The sequence below is a fragment of the Ursus maritimus genome, unplaced genomic scaffold, assembly GCF_017311325.1.
Source record: "Ursus maritimus isolate PB19 unplaced genomic scaffold, ASM1731132v1 scaffold_10, whole genome shotgun sequence".
Classification (NCBI taxonomy): Eukaryota; Metazoa; Chordata; class Mammalia; order Carnivora; family Ursidae; genus Ursus; species Ursus maritimus.
Window position 1 is genome coordinate 69,648,945 of NW_024423344.1, and position 17,774 is coordinate 69,666,718.

The following is a 17,774-nucleotide window of genomic DNA, read 5'->3' on the forward strand; positions in this document are numbered from 1 at the left end:
AGAAAGAAAGATGGAAAGGTATTTAAATGGAAGAGAGGGACAGAAAAACAGCCAGCATCTCCATTACCGTTTGGCACAGGGATTTATGGGAAGACAGAAAGTCAACCACTGAGTGCTGGGGACCATGCAGGAAATAGCATGGCAGTGGCTTTTGCTCACTGAGCTACGGGAGGCTTTTCTGAAGTCTATGGAAGGAGGGCCTCTTGGCAATCTGCTAAAAGACAGGGAGTGGCTCAACCCAGGGTCACAAACTCAAATGCATAGGGATAAATAAAAGTATAGGCACGAAGCTTAATGACACTGTAGAAAGCTCAATGGCATGGGCGAAATAGGGGTAAGATTCTAATGAGAGAGAGAAAGCACAAAAGGAAATATATTTCTGAGAATAACAAGAGAAGAATAATTGATTAACGAAGACCAAACGCTACAAAAAAATTGGCCCTCTAGAATTCTGCACATTGAGTAGAGGGAGATAAAATGTGGAATATCAGTTAATAGGAACAGAATGCAAGGTGCAGAATACCTTGTCCCCGTCCCCTCTCCTGTCCCCCCTTGCTGTAAGATCCTGAACAATCTGAGTAGCAAACTGTTGCAGGAAGAAGGTAATAATACGAGAGATGTATCCCTTACACCATCTTACAGATAAAGACATTGAGGCCAGAAGAGGTTAATTCCTTTGCCCGGTCACCACACCCGTATGTAGCACAGCTGTGATCCAAACCCCAGGGCCATTATTTTGAGCTTTGAATTTTTCCTAAACGAGAATATTTTTTACTTTGTAATGCATTCTTGTGCTAGTACACATATACCTCCATCACATGATTCACATATTGTATAAAATGATACATTTTTTATTGCTGAGAATAAGGACACTAATATCATTACACTACCTCCCCTGATTTTCTTCTCGTCTCTTCTACACGACTGTAAGCTACAATATTTATATTATACTCTGGAAATCCTGAAGTCGTATTAGCTTTGTTTATACAGTGAGGAGATACTAGACACTAGGTTCATGACCCACCCTTCTTGATTGGGCAAGTGTCTTCAAGAAGGATTAATGTAAATGGAAGTCTCTGAGTTCTGGCTTCCTCAGCAGTAACCAAAATGAGTTTCTCTGAGGACTTTGTAAGCCCGGTGTCCTTGTATCCCAGACTTGAATTTTGACAAGTTTCAGTCCTCTCTGATGGCTCCCCTTGGAACTGACTGGGGACCCCGGGGCTCCTCCCGGACCCCCCGTTTGAGCGTCGCTTGGAAAAAAAAGAAAAAGAACTGACTTGATCATTTTTTTCTGGATGCCCATCGGATGCTTTCTTTAGCTCTGAAGTCCAACACCTTTAGTAAGAAATGCCTCAGTGTTGATTGTTCTCTGGGCATCTACTGAGACAGTGGTACCCTTTAAATCCATTTATTTAGGTCGTCTTCTTCGCAATTTTAAAAGCTGTATCTTTTGGATATTTTTTTTTTTCAGTTTTAAACATATCTAAAAATCCATTTTTATAGATATGGTCCTCATTCTTTTTGACTGTTACTCACCTGTGAAATCAATTTTAAAGGACCAGGTGTTTGTCAGGGAGCACTGCGGGAGAGAAGGGAGTTTTTTTTTCTAAGACAGGTGTGTTTGCCTCTGTACCACTGCCGCCTCGATCCAGGTGCTCATAACTGTGCATGCACATTAGGACACCCTCGAGCTTCTGAAAACCATCTACGCCTTGGACCGTTCCAAGGTTTTCATTTAACTGGCCCAGGAGTGGTGCTTGAGAATTGGTGCGTTTTAAAAGACTCCCCAAGGTCATCCTAAGGTATAGCCGGGTTGGCCCCTTGTATTTGTCAACATGGATCAGCAGCATCGGGGCCCCTCTAGACTGAGGGTCTGTCTTCTTCTTTATTTCTCTACCAACTGCTTGCAGGAACAAGGGCTCCACTTTGAGGTACCCCACTGAGTCCCAGAAAGCTCCCACGGTCAGCCACACACTGATCCCCTAACTCAAAGAGAGGACTGTTCTGCTCCTCTGGGAATAGTCCTTATTTTTAATGTCAGCATTCTGCTGACTGTGCCTGAGATCCTCAGTAGCCAGAGTCCTTTCAGGAAGTATTCTGTTAGACACCTGGTCTTCCGATGCGTGGTTTACTAGTTACAGGTTTTTCGGAGTCCTTGGATATGGAAATTGCATTTCTGTTTCTCTGTCTCCTTGATGGTGGATGATTTCAGAGACGCAAAGGTGTCTTTACTCTGCAATTTTACAGGTGGGGCTCCGTGTAATTTTTCTACTTTAATGACTCTGACTTTATTAATATGTTTCAAAAATTGGGTTTCTCAACATCACCAATTTTAATGAGACATAAAGCTACTTATAAATGAAACTTTATAAATGCGGTGAAATTCAATGCATTGTATGACAATTTGATTAATAAGAAGAGGAAATGTACTCCTTTTAAATTAATCATGCTTACTTACCATAAAGTACATTGGTCAAATTTATATGCACAATTAGGCACCTAATTGTTTTAAATTCAACTGCATGCAAAAAGAGGTGATCATGTGTGTCTAAGCAAATAATTACTTTTCCTCATTTTGGGGGGAAAATTATGTTTTGTTTTCATAAAAACTTTAAAGATGGTCTAAAATACCACAATTTGTGTATCTACGTAGATGCATGATATCAGACCACTTCAGTCCAAACTACACTGAACATTTTAAAATTTTTTGATTTTAGCACAAAGTTAACATTTCCTTATGTAACCATTAGTCATACAATGGCGTTGAACTCAAGCATCATTTGAGAAAAAGAAGCAAACAGACCAAACTAAGCTTGTATAGAAAAGCAAGTCATGAGGAGTGGTGAATACTGCCAACAAAAACAGACAAAACTGGGGGAAAGAACAAAAAGAAAACAACTTAATTCTCTATTATGGCTCTATATCGTAACACAAACATGACTGGTCACCACCAAATTCAAAAGGACATATACTTTGTTCAGCCCATTAGTAAATATTTATAGAGACCGGCGTTGCGCCAGGCCCTGAAGGCATGGAGATGAAAAGATGTACTTCCTGTTTTCAAGGAGCTTAAATCCTTGGGAGATAAATGTGCAAATAAACAGTAAGATTATTGCCTTAGCGGGGGCCTGCTGCCCCCAGGGCAGTTCTCTCCTTGAGTCAGGCTTCTCAAGCCAACACACTCTATGAGGAAACTCCCTCCCTCAAAGAGAGTACCGTACAAGTCATCGGAAGTCATAGTGAGGAAAGCTGAATCAGCTTGAATATAATGCAGCATTTTGAGTTTAGACACAATTGCTGCATTCAAAATGGCCAGGAAGTGATTTGATTTAGCAATATATTTCGAAAGGACTGGAGGTTTTTGTGCAAGGACAGCCTCACTACTGATTGCTGGCCACCCTCCATACAAGACATGGGTACACCCAGTTAGCCCCCCTTAAGACAAAGAGCCGCAGGCTCTGTGAAGCCCTGCATTCTAGCTGTGCCCCAGCTGTTAGGATTCCTGCATCTTGTTCCACCAGCTTACCAAAGCTGTATATCCCATCTCCCATACCACACCTGTGATTTCCTGCTCATCCCTGAAAGTCAGTGTATAATGTGTAAAAGTCCTCTGCTCTTAGGAGCCGAGGGGAAGGCTGTGAGATTGATTCCAAAACCAGATAAGTTTAAGAGAGTACAGCAAATTGAAATGCTTCCACATCTGCTGGCTCCTAAATTTTTGGACTTTACAAAATTTTATCATTGGCCAAAGGGATGAAAGATTATCCGTCTAAATTCAATAGTGGAAATCCACCTCTGAGGGCATATTAAAATATAAGAATAAAAATTTAGGAATGTTGTTTGCAAAACTCACTTTTTTTTTTAATACCAACTCATTGTGTTTTTCAGGCCAAGTTCAGTATTCTATTCTATCCAGAGGCGGTCTCCTTGTGGTTTTGTTCACATTCCAGAAAAGTATTCCTCAATCAGTGCAAGACCTTCACATACTCTTTCTGAAATTCCAGTATGTGGCCGAGTGCTTGATGCCATCCTGTAATAACACTGTCTGGGAGCAGCTATGACTAAGGCCAGGGTGAGAGGAGGATTTATCAGCCACCGATTCTGACGTGCGAAGATTGATTGGCTAGGTTCATAGCAGTTGCCATCAGGGTTGACAGGATCTCATGCTCTCTCCTCTGGCCATGAATCCCCCCACTGTACGGCTGCCCACTGAGATATGAAACCACATGAAAAGTCACAAAATAGATTTGGCTTCGAAGGAGCATAACCACCACTCTGCTACACACTGAGATTTTTCTCTAAGACCCTCACATCTAAATGCTCTTAAATGCAGCTGGGCCTTGAAACTTTAAGGAGAAATTAATTGTTTTTTTTTTTCCCAAATTTTTCTGATAACGATTCTGTTATGGACTGAATGTTTGTGCTCCCCCAACCCCAAATTCTTATGCTGAAGTCCTAACTCCCAGTGCAATGGTATTAGGAGATGGGGCCTTTGGAAGGTCGATTCAATTTAGATGAAGTCATAAGGGTGCTCTCTCCTGATGGGATTATTTCCCTCTTTCTCCCTCCCTCACTCTCTCTCTCTCTGTCTCTCTTTCTCCCCACCCCCACCACCATGTAAGAACATGGTGAGAAGAGAGCCATGTGCAAGCCGAGGAGAGGGGCCTCACCAGATCCAAACATGCTGGCACCCTGATCTTGGACTTCCAGCCTCCAGACTGGTGAGAAATGAATTTACATTATTTATACCACCCAGTCCATGGTATTTTGTTACGGCAGCCTGAGCTGGCTAAAACAGATTCTCAAAGCATAAGATAATTGTTTAGAATTCTGTGGGTTTTTTTTTTTTTTCGGTAATGAAATTTGCACAACTTGCATGGAATTGTAATAAACGCAATGGTATGGAGTAAATGGCAGATGCTAAGTGCTTTCATTACTGTACAGAATGGCACATTTCAGGACTTTGTAGGACAAGCCACTAATAAATGTATACATTTGAACACGTCATATTCGTGTATAAGCACTTCCCACACATCTATTATACACTGATGGATATTCATTAAGTATTTCCTTAGCTGTCTTCTGTTCCAGGATTACTTTCCAGCTCGTCCACTCATCAATGGCTACTATTTCAGAGACGCGAAGACTTACCTTGCTTACTGCGGGACAGTTATATGTGGAAGGAAACCAAGCCTTGTTTATCTTTGAGTCAACAAGCCCTGAACCTTGCTCATTGAAATATTTTTAAATGCTATAATTAGGAATCAAAAATAGTCTAAGATCAGGGATATTTCACTCTCTAAAGACACTGCTAAATACCCATCCAAGCAGACTGTAGTTTACAGACTGCAGGGTAGACTATATCACAATGTCGGCAGATGGTTAAAATCTGCCGTTGTGTTTCTGAAATGTTATATAGACAATCTTAACAGAAAATATCAATCACACAAGTATTCTTTCCATTTCATAAACATTGTACAATAGAAACTGAAAATGTGTTTTAGTGGTAAGACAGACCTATCTCATTAAAGCCACTGTAGCCCAGCTCTTGCCTGCTAAGTCCCAGGTCTTCAAGGTCCATGCATTTAAATCCTGGGGGGCACTGGTAGCCTTCCTCCAGCTCTGGTGAGCAGTGCGTATCTGGGATAGCTAAGCTATTCCAGGTTACGTTTCTGTGAACAAATTACAAAATGTTAGACGATTTCGACCACGGTAAATGTTGATTAAAATGAATAACGTAATCACCCTCTACTAATCGCTGCTCCATACGGACACAGATGTAAAATTCATGATGGCGGTCATGGCGCTGATGACAGTAAACACTCTCAAATGATACCAGATGTATCCTCACAGTGGCGCTTTTTAAGGATACTATTACCATTATTGTTTTTGCCATTAAGGACCAAGACCCGGATAAGCCAAGGAAAGAATGTTCCTGTAGATTTGCAAGGCATGTTAATGTGCTTGGGGCTTCCTTGTTATTCACAGAATGCTTAACCTAACTGTGGGCACAAATCTTACTTCTTCACCTCTAAGCAATAGTGAGGACAGTCATTTTCCATATGGTACAACTATGAGTCCCATAATGACATTTGGCCTTCTTCTGTGTTGGCAGATGGGCAGTTAAGAAAGGAAACCAGACAAAATAAGATGAGACTGAAGGAACCAAAGGGATGGCATTGGAAAAAGAGAGATTACGGGTGATTTAGTGAGGGTCTTTTAGGTGGATGGTGATATATCCCTATTTCATCGTTCTGGAGGGCAAGGTGGAGATTAAACTGATGCACAGGATTTAGATAAGTAACAGCTTTCTTGGGAGCGAGTACAGGTCATCATTGGAATGGGGACTGTGGAATCTCGTTCTGGGCTGACCTTTAAAATGGGCCCGGAACAGCTGCTATCTGAGGCAATTCACACGGCTTGGGCAGAGGCCAAAGTTTAGGCTAGACGATTTCACAAGCCTTCTAAATCCATGATTTTATTACAACTCATTTCCCACTACTTCAATGTTTCTAGGCATTTCCTAAGTGGGGACCGTTCTCAGGACAGTCTCAGTCCCTAGCTTATGGCCAAATTGAGGCAGACATGTTGGGTCATATTTCTTCTTTAATACCCTCTTAAACTCAATTGGCTTCTTTCTTCCCTATATATAATATGCTTTCTCCAGAGTCTGACACCTAACTCTCTGAGATCCCTTACCTGCTTGAGCAACCGTGCACACACACATTCACGGGTTTACACACACCCCTCCCTCCCAGGCCTGGTGACACCCCACCCAGTTCTGTCTCAGCCATCAACAAAGCTCTAAAAGCCTCACCCGCACTTTAGACCCCTCAAACGTGTTCCTTCAGGATTCCGTGTTAGCTGCAAGGCAATAATCTGTCTACTGGCTCAGGAAATACGTTTTTAAAGAACTGTTCCCTCTAGTCCTAAATTAAGCTGCTCCTTTGGATCCCACGTGCAAAACTCCGGGGGGAAGGTCTCATTGTGGAAATTACCACTTGGTTATGTCAGAGAGATGATTTTAAGCAGACATATCATTTATTTTTCCTCATTTCACCTTTTTATATGTAGGCTAAATATCCATCTTTGCTGACGTCTGATCTGACTCTGTTTCTGATGTGGAAGCCACACACACGGGCAAAGTGGTAAAAGGGACTGGCTTCAGAGTTTCAGAGTAAGCTTTTCTGGGTTTGATCTCAAGCCCTGCCAATTACGAGTTATGTGACTTGAACAAAGTTCTACATGTTTCTAAACTCAGTTTCTTCATCTGTCAGGTGGGAGAGTAACCATAATTCAAAGCAAAGCCTGTATGAAGATTAAGTAAAGGAAACCAAGGAATGCACCCAGCATGTTACAATAAAAAAAGGCTCAATTATAACAATAATGCTCAATAAATGCTTATTATAAATAATTAGTAATCATTACAATGATAAAATGTAGCATACAATTAAAACACATGTAAAAACACAATAAAGACTTGTCAGAAGAACAGAAGGAATTCAGGTGCCTGATATTGACAGCATTTTGTTCACGGGATTATGCAGTTAAAAGAAACCTTATAGATCACCCAATTCTTAACTTCAGGAAGGTGAAGGTGAACTTCAGAGAGGGATGCCCAATAAAATTAAAGATTTCTTTCATTTCTAAGGCTTTAAGAAGACAACAGCAGCAATGATTAAGAAAGCACTGTCTCCATGAAAAACTTAAAAAACATCATCTTTGAGCTATTTGGGTAGGAAAACTGGACTCCAGAGCCAGTCTGCTGGATGTGAATTCTAGCTTAGCCTTTAGCACGTGTGTGACCTCCCCTATCCATGCCTCAGTTTCTTCCTCAGGTGATGGCAGGGAAATGCCTATCTCCCAGGGCTTTGGCAAACCTGTAATGACTTAGGTCTGTAAAGTACTTAAAACAGGGTACGCAGCAGACAGTGTCAGGTGTTACTGATTGCTGTTGGCATCTCGAAATTTGTAGACTGCTTAGATTGGAACCCTAGTCCTGGTGTGTGCTGCCTCAGTTTCCACATTTCTGAAATGGGGACAGCCTTTTTATCTACTTGTAGGAGTATCTTAATGACTAAATGAGCTAATGTACAACTCCCAGAATAGCACTGGGAATTAGTCAATCACTCAATAATGGTTAACTATTATGATTATGCTTTCACTGGTTTATAAGTATTAGAGTATTTTTTCCTTTTTTATTTGATTTATTTTTCTTCTTTCATATTAACACTGATTCTCATTTTAAGCACAACCCTCACCAGTACAGATATTATGTTGAAATCTTTTGGCTTCAGAGGAAGCAGATTTGAAACATATTATTTTTGCCAACATCAAGCTATTAGCAAATGCTTGTTAGAGACACATATATTAGATGATTAATTGCCCTGGAACTCATGTATCCAAAACCACATGATGATTACTCTTTTTAAACGTGGAAATAAACATCAAGAGTTTCAGAATGTATATTTGTTATTTATCTTAGTTTCGTTGTCACAGTTAACAAGAATCTTCTAGGTTTCATTTTTATTTGTTAATGCTAATTATTCCCTTGTTCATCTTCCCTCAGATATTCATGATAGAACAAGAGGCTCTCTGGAATTAGGGAGGGTAGAATTCTTGCTACCACCAGCCAAACTCTAAATATAGACAATGATTCTTCCAGTCCTAATAAATATTCACTCATGCTTAAGTGGGTTTCAAGACCTGCATTCCTTACTCACAGTTGGATTTCTTGAAATAAATGATCTACTTCTAATCCCTCTGATTTAATTTTTAGCCCATTTTCATGATCTCCAATCCACTGAACTTGCTGTAGTTTATTTCCATGTGCCCCATCCAACTGGAACGTTTTCAGTTTTTATCTTCTGCCACTTCTGAGCAGCATTCCACATAGTTGTTTTGGTGGTAGGCGGGATAACGGCCCCCTAAAGATGTCCACATCCTAATCTCTGGAACACTTGAATATGTTATGTTACGTGACAAATAGAATTAAGGTTATAGATGTGAACAAGGCTAAAAGTCTTGAGTGATGATCCTGGTTTATCTGGGTGGGCCCAACCTAATCACACAAGTTCTTAAAAATACAAAACCTTTCCCAGTTGTGGTTAGGGAGAGAGGCAATGTTGCTGGCTTGGAAGATGCTAGTCTCATCCCCTTTTCTTAGGTCACTCTCCTTTTCCATCTTTTCCTCCTATAACTGGCCCTCAGGCCTGAGTTGCTCTGAGCTTGGACCTTAGCCTCCTATTTTTTCATGATACTCTCTTTCTATGCAGACAAATCCATTTCCATAGTTTCAATTCTCTCTCACCCTAGGTGTCTCTTAGAGTCTCAGAGCTACGTGTCCAACTACCTATTAGATGTTTCCACCAGGCTACACCCCAAGTGCCTCCAACTCTACACCCCTTACTGAACAGACTCTTTCACCAACATTTCTTCATAACAAGCAGCACCATGAGACCTTCATCCAAAGTAGAGAGCAAGCTTGAGATTGTGGAATCTCCTTGATACCTTCTTCTCCCTCAACTTCCATAACTAGTCGTCATGTGTCCCTAAATATCCTCCAAAATATCTTTTGAGCTCATTCAACTTTCACCATCTCCACCTCCACCCGCACCACAATCTAGTCCCCTAACTGGTCATCCTGCAGCCACTCTTAGCCCTTCTGATGCATTAGCCACAGAGCATGAAGACAGACATTTCATAACCTCAGTCTTACCTGAGGTCTGTCTGTGGCGAATCTCACCCAAAAGACCCTGAAGGATCTGGCTCCTCCCCTTTCAAGTGTCCTTGTATCCAGCCATGGTGGACTTCTCCTGGCTCTTGGTATGCTCCTTCTACCTCAGGACTTTTTCGTCTGCTTGGAAATCTCGCCTCCCACCTTTGCTTGGTTAACCCCTCTTTCAGCTTTTGGGCCGCCAGCCTGAATGTCACGTTCTTAGGGGAGCTATTCCAAGTCCCTCAGGCTGAGTTAGGCTTCTCTGCTATAATTTCTCAAAGTACCCACACTTTCCATTTCTGGCACTTGGGAAATGCGTAATTCATGTTTGAGTGGTCAACTGCTCATTGGATGCCTTCCAAACTCAACTGTTCCCTGGTGTAACCTGCAATTCCATATAGCTCCTGACACATAGTCTGTGATGATTAAATTTATGAGTGAATTTGGCTAGATTATGATGCCCAGTTGTTTGGTCAAACACCATGTAAATGTTGCTGTGAAGGTATTTTTTTAGATATGATTAACATTTAAATCAGTAGATGTTGAGTAAAGCAGATTACTCTACATTTATGTGGGCCTCGTCTAATCAATTGAAGGCCTTCAGAAAAAATACTGAGGTCTTCTGAAAATAATTCTGCCTCCATACTACCTCTGGATTCAAGACTGCAACAATAGCTCATTCTGAAATTTTCAGCTTGCTGGCCTGCTCTGAAGATTTTGGTATTGCTAATCCCATAATCACATAAGCCAATTCTTTAAAATGAATCCCATTGGGATACTTGGATGGCTAAGTCAGTTGAGCGTCTGACTCTTGGTTTTGGCTCAGGTCATGATTTCAGGGTCCTGGGATTGAGCCCCATGGCAGGCTCTGTGCTCAGTGAGAGTCTGCTGGAGATTCTCTCTTTCCCCCACCCTCTGTCTTTAAAATAAACAAATAAAATCTTTAAAAAAATGAAAATAAATAAATAAAATGAACCTCACTGCTTTCTAATATACACATCCTATTGGTTCTGTTTCTCTGAAGAACCTTGACTAATACATAGTAGATGTTGTCATAATTATTTTTTGGCTAACTGAAGGAATGTGTCTTTCCACCATTATTTAAATCTATGGCAAATCTATTTATGTGTTTGTTTATTTGTTTGCTTATAAAGTAACTACAGAAGAAATTCTTTAACAATTGGATCTTGTTGTTTTTATGCAATTTTTAAGTGTGATATCTAAAAACTGGCATGGATTTTCCATTTTTTAAATTTTGGCTTTAGTAGTTTCCATGTTTCAAATAAATACTGGAATCCCTTGGAGCAGTTAATTATTTTTCAGAAGACATTAATTATCTGCTTGGCATATGGTTTTTTTTTAATTCTCTCTCTCTCTCTCTTTTTTTTTTTTTTTTTGTTCAGAGAGGGAAGGTGGAGAGGGGCAGGATACAGAGAGAATCTTAAGCAGGCGCCCAGCTGAGTGTGCCTGATGCGGGGCTTGATCCCATGACCCTAAGATCATGACCTGAGCCAAAATCAAGAGTTGGATGCTTAACTCACTGAGCCACCCAAGTGCCCTTATTCTTTAATTCTTAAAATATTTTATTTACATTATGTAGGGGTTTGAGATCTAAGAAAATATGTTCTCAACTTGTTGCTAATATTGTTTGTAACAGCCCCAAACAACACCTCAGTACTGAAGAGTTGTATGGTTTTCAGTTAATCATTGCTCCTGATAGTAGAGAGCACTGACTGAGCTGTATATTGGAACACAAGGATTATCACCTCAGTTCAGTGATTAACTGACTTAATTACCTTGGGCAATTAACTTAGACCATCTGAGCCTCAGTTTCCTTATCTGTAAAATGAGAAACTTTTCAGCTATTATTAAAGAACAATTCTCACAACGACCTCATCACACTTTCATATTTTTTTTAAAAAGTAATAATTAGAGTGAACCATGTGCCCATTGTGTTCTGTTCTCATCCATCCACAGGACTCACCAATGCCAAGTGCAATAGCTAAAGACATGTTCACATTGCTCTCCTCATGACTCACAGTGTCATCTCTCTCTGCTGGTATCGAACTGCTGTCACTGCTTGCTGCAACACACATAGCGTTGGCCTTTTGTAATGACTGTCACTTACGAACATAACTATGCTTATCATTACTTAGCCCCTTTTCAGAAATTGTTTTTCCCGTATTCACTTTATTTCATTTGTCCCTCCATCCATTCAAAATGATTAAATTTGAAAGGCCTATTCTATGCCACACAACATGCTAGGAATGGAGACGACCAGGAAGATATTTCCAAATCAAGGCCTTTACTACCTAGAAAAGTGATGACCACAGAAAAGCATGATGAATGCTTTGAGAGCCAGATATCGGCTCCTAGCATTACAGGAGCACCAACTAGAAACATCGCATAGGACTGTAGGCGGTGGATGGCGAGCACTGGAAAGACCTCTCAATGGGGTCATTGCTTGGGGTGACAACCAAAGGATCAACAGACAGTAGGTCTAGGGCAGATACACCCCCTGGGATCCTGGAAAGTGGAAATGCCAGAGCCTGTGTGTGCATAGGAGAGAGAGACAGCAGGCAGAGAAAGAGAACAACTTTTTTACCCTTTCATTGGTAGGGTGTAGCTGCTCACAGCTTTCTCTCAGGGTTTGTAAACAAGCACTTGTTACCATACCAAACAATGTGTAAACTATATGCTCAGAGATTGGCATATTGGGGGAAAAGACAAAAATCTGTGCTTTCACCAAACTGACACAGTGTGTCTGATATACTCTGAGCCGACTACAATCTGTCCCTCGTTTGTGGGAATGGCCAAAAAGGTCAAACACACCAATTTACAAAAAACATCATTACTTAAGTTATTTGCAAGATTTTTCACAAAATTTGCCTATGATGGGAATTTATAGATAGATATAGATTTATAGATAGATATAGATTTTTGTTTGTATTTTTCTTTTTCCCTTGAAGAATTGAACATAAGCAGAAACACAGTGTTCTTGTAGCCAAATTTGGTCCATTTGGTGTAAAAAAATATTCACAGAGGCTCAGCTCCACCAAACGTGTTTCTGAAGTTTGCATTCCCCGAGGAAATTGTCAGTGGTGCAAAGAAGGAGGTACGCAGCCCAACAAATGCATATGCACCAGATAACACTATATGCCTGAGAGCACTCTGTTATTTATTGCCATCAATAGTTCTCTCTTCTATTTATATTGTACGCTCTAGGGAGAAGTCATGAATAGAACACACTTCTAGTTAAACCCATGGAGTGAATCACACACACACACACACACACACACACACACACACACACGTCTTTGCACCTGGGAGGATAGCGAACGTGCCCTTTGCTACCTTAGGGCACGGCTTGCCTCATGCCTAGTGGCTCACTTTCTTGCACTCAGAGCTGGTCCCTTTCCTGTGCTGACAACGACACTGCTCTGGCAGCTACCGGCCTTTTGGGTTCATTCCAGAGAATCATCTGGCTTCGTTTTCACTCCTATTTGGCCTCTGCTTTCAGGATTAATTAAAAGCTCTTACAAATTGGCCGGGCTACTGCTAATGCTGGATGCTTTGGACCACTTACCGCACCCTAGAATTTGCAGAGAAGAGACTACTTATTGATTTTTGAAAACTTTTAATTGCTCTCCAGGACTTTTAGAAGGACTACAAAACAAGACAAATAGTCTGAGGCAGGAAATAATATTGACATCACACCACTTTCTATAAACAAGTAAATCTGGCACATTTTCTAAGAATTTAGGGACTAAATTTCCCCTTACTGTTAATCTGAGAGTATCTTAATATGATTTTCCATTCCTTAATCCATTCCTGAATGGCTAGATGGACAAAGCCATACCATAAAGAACTGAATTCGTCATGCATCAAAATGGTAAAATTAAATATTTTTTCCAATAGTGCATATAATTTAAATGACAAAGTGGATATTCTTTTGAAAGCAAGTATTTTAAATCGTCACCGTACCCCGTTGTATTTGAATAGTTCTTTTAGATATATATTTTCTCCAACTTTACTCCCTTAATTATATCGCTCACTACTTTGCTGATACAGATAAGGGACCATACATGTGACAAGGACCGGGAAACTGGCATCTGAGCAAAGATTAGACAATGAGAGATACATGAATGTATTCAAAGAGTATCAGAAAAGTAAAGTATCAGGACACAGAGCTTGCACTGATCAGCTCCAAACTGGAAATGTGAAAACTGTTTTGAGGTCTTAAGACAAAGTCTGCTACTCTTGACATTGTGAATCTAGGCCAAGGGCTTCTCAAACAGTAACTCCTTCCCCTTTGCTTGAGAAACTACAAGATCCAGGGTGAGGAGTTATCTGGAAGGGGTCAGCTGGCATGGTGGAAAATGGCCACCAGAATCTGGGGCCGAGAGTACAGATTTTCACTCGGTGATTTTGCTAATTAATTAATGTGTGGCAAGGAGCTCTTTCCTCTTCTCTTTCATGAGGATCATCATGTCCAACCTATGAGATTGCATTATGAATTAGCAATTAGGTGAATTAGCTCCATATATATTCCCGTTTACTGGTTGTGGTTTGGCTGAGTTGTATGGCGGGAGTACCATCCTTTGGGGTCAAATGATATCAGGGGTCACTGGCGCTAAGAACATGTAGCTACCTTAAAAGTGAAGATCAGGGAAGGATGTGGAACATGCCAGAGCCCTGGTTCCCAGGTGCCCTCGACCCCAAAGTACACCTGTCCAGCTCAGTTGCTAGACCTAAAAAAGGTAGGAGTCACTGCGTCAGTAAAATTGAGGTGACTGCCCTGCAGATCCCAGGGCACGCCGACAACCTACTTCTTTGGAAGAATGACAAGAGGTTCTGATTACCTCTGGTGCTTCGTAGACATTTCTAAGGAACCAGCCTTCAGGGAACAGGGAAGTCAAGTTCCCCACCGGTGAGGGTGTAGCAGCTAAAAGCTTAGCATTTCTTTGAAGACTCCAGCTTTATCTTGAAGAGGCCAAGAAAAATCTGTGTTCTACTCTGTAACACGTCTTTGGGAGTTTTAATGTAAAACTAAGGTTTTAAAGCACTGATTTCTAACCCAACCGATTTTGAGAATTTTAGCCCCACTATAAACATGAATCCATGGGTGTGGCTTGGAGTTCGTATTTTTACAAAGCTCCCCGGGCGATTTTCTCTTTCAGAGATCTCCTCCTGGAAACGAATTCCCCAACTGTACAGCTCGTGCTATTATGGTCATTGTATGTGACTGTGGTTTCTATCAGAGGGAAAGCAGGCTGGTCTGGGTGAACCTGAGCTATCGAAACGAGGCTAGGTATGATTTCTACACAGGGAACCACTATGAATGTTATTTACAAGAGACTGAGTTGGCAGGGCTCCTCATTTCCCATTCATATAATATGATCAGAGTCCCAGGACCTCACAGCAGAATTCGGTCCTAGCAGAAGCTGTCTTAACCATGTACTCATCACCCCATTCAGAGCCTATCTCCTAAGCATGTGCTCCTTGTAACCAAAGGGAAGCTAAACACTTTATTCAAATATTTTGGACACACGTGTGTTGAAGGTCATCTCATATACTGACCAAGGTACAGCTGACTATTTAAAAGCATAGAAATCGGTGTCAGGGAGAACTGGATTTCAACCCTGCCTCTGTCACTTACACACAGTTTCATCTTGGATAACTTACTTAACCTCACTAAGCCTCAGTCTCCTTGGCTGTAATACAGAGTGTAAAAATAGAATATGACGTTAACAGGTCGTTGTGGGTATTAAATGAGAAAAAAACAGCTATCAATTGTTCAGTAAATTATTTACCACTAATAGTAAGTATGAGTTTTATAACCTATGTTATTACATTCTCTTCTTTTTGGGAAGTAAGGTCAAAAGAAGTACAATACTGTAATTGAGCAAAAGAAATTTTCGAATTTCTTTTAGACCCTTTTTCAAAGTGCAGGGTTTTCTTTTCTTTTTTTATACTAAAGACGCAGAAATGTTTTTGCTGTCCTGGTGAAAAGCACTTTGGTATTAATGTTCATATGGGAATTTGGTTTATTCTGAAATATTTTCTTATATTTACTTTTTTAAAAATTTGTAACATATGAAAGGTTGACTTAACCTTTCATAGTGGCTCAGGTGGGCCACATCCTTGAGATGGATATGCACAACAATTTTAAAAGAGATAAATGGAGTAATACAAATCTATTGCATGCCACTATTTTATAGATTTGGACAGGACAGAATCCCCTGGAACATAACATCTACACGGGGATGGAAAGAAATCTGACGTCATATGGACTTTCATTTTCTCTACGTCATATAAAGAGTTTGTGCATAAGGATATGGTTCTATATGTGCATATAGGTTTACAAATGTGAGATTATTATATGGTAGAAGATGTTCAAATGGCATATCAAGCATGGGCTGGGAAGTCAGACTTGAGTTCAAATCCCAGCACTCTCACTTACCAGATGAACATACTATTTAATCTCTTTGGGACTATGTCTTCAACTGTAAAATGGGGGAAATAATTCCTTTTACGTTGCTCTAAAAATTTGTTATAGAAGCAAAACACATGGGAGACAATAAGTGCTCCAGAAATGTTGCTATTATTTTAGTAGAAATCTCCATGCACCCATCAGAGTATTTTCATTTCTTATTTAAATATCTTTTTTTTCCTTATTTAAATATCTTAAAGAGAATCTTCCCAATATGCATTTATCCAAATTTGTTCTTATATCTCCCACCCAGCAGACATCTCTGCAGGAATCCAGTAAGTTAAATGTAGCAGTCTGTCTTCATCCTTCAAAAGAAGTTTAAATATAAATCAAGAAGACTTCAAAGACCTTTGCATGAATTTGAAGCAGTTATGATTTTACATATTCTACAAAATTCCCTCTTGATAATGTCCATAGAAATTAAAAATTAATATTTTAAGTTCCACCACATTTCTATTTTTAATTCTTCTGAATCTTCCATTAAAAAAAAAAGTCATTATTTTGTGAACAGAATTTGTAAGCCAATAATTCATTTATTTTTCCAAGTACCCTCAAGGATAAACTTAAATATTATTTGGGAGCAGCAGGAGAAAGGTAACCCAAATCCAACTCTGTAGTGTCTCTAGGCTAAGTGTTAGTGATATTTCATAAAATAACCACCAAATCCTACAAGCTGCCCCGGGTGGGGTGACCATCCTGAAACTTCCCTGAGATGCAAAAGAAAGCTGTTTGTAATCACTGCCACAGGAGGGGCGTACTAGGATTGTCCTGAGCACCTTTGAAGGTATGGCCCCCCACCTCCACGTCTCAAAACTAATGGCTCAGCCATTATAAACATTTACTTGAACTTCTGATTGAGCCCTGTTCTCCATACAGTAAACTTTTATATACTTAATATTCACATTTGCTTACTTTAGGGTTTTTCTAATTATCTCACTCTTGGGAAGAAGACTTCATTATTCGATACTAAGCTAGGACTAAACTTCTCTCCTTTCTGGGGTGGGGGATGGTAATAAGGAGGGAGATAAGTCTTCACCTTTTCTATTTCACCTACCAGCTCATTTTCACCTGTTCATCTTATAGCTTCCGGGAGATTTCTGCCACCCTATTTAGCATTTTGCAACACCTGTTTATGCCAGAGGCCACTGCTCTTCTCAAATGTCTTTAGGATATGAACTGCTTTGCCGAGTCAAATCGCATTCCTCATTCCAATGGCCTTAGGTCGCCATTCCTTATCAGATAAGAATCTAAAGCTTTCTGAGTAATGCTACCAAGGACAAAGTGAAGACTCCCTTCTCTGGGCTTTAAAAGAAATCAGCTCCATTTAAAACAAAACTGTGTGCACTGAGTTGCTTCCTTATTTATCCTGTTTGCCCCACAGATTATTCATCATCAATTCCAGAGGTCAGCCTTGAAACGTGGGATACCCAGGTTCCTGAGCAGACACAGCTCTGCCTGCAAGTCTCCTATTATTAGGCTATAGTGCCTGCAAATCAATTAAGCCGAAATCGGACAATTGTAAAGGACAACAATTAAGAGAAATGAGGTCATGACAGCAACTGG

At 40.3% G+C, this 17,774-nt stretch overlaps 1 protein-coding gene across 1 annotated transcript in view; it reads right to left on the reverse strand.

The window, feature by feature from the left end:
• NALCN (sodium leak channel, non-selective) overlaps window positions 1-17,774 on the reverse strand; it is a 285,252-nt gene that overhangs the window by 241,747 nt on the left and 25,731 nt on the right. Inside the window, 1 exon segment of the mRNA XM_040624300.1 lies at window positions 5,518-5,672. Within this exon segment, the coding sequence (XP_040480234.1) occupies window positions 5,518-5,672 (155 nt within the window).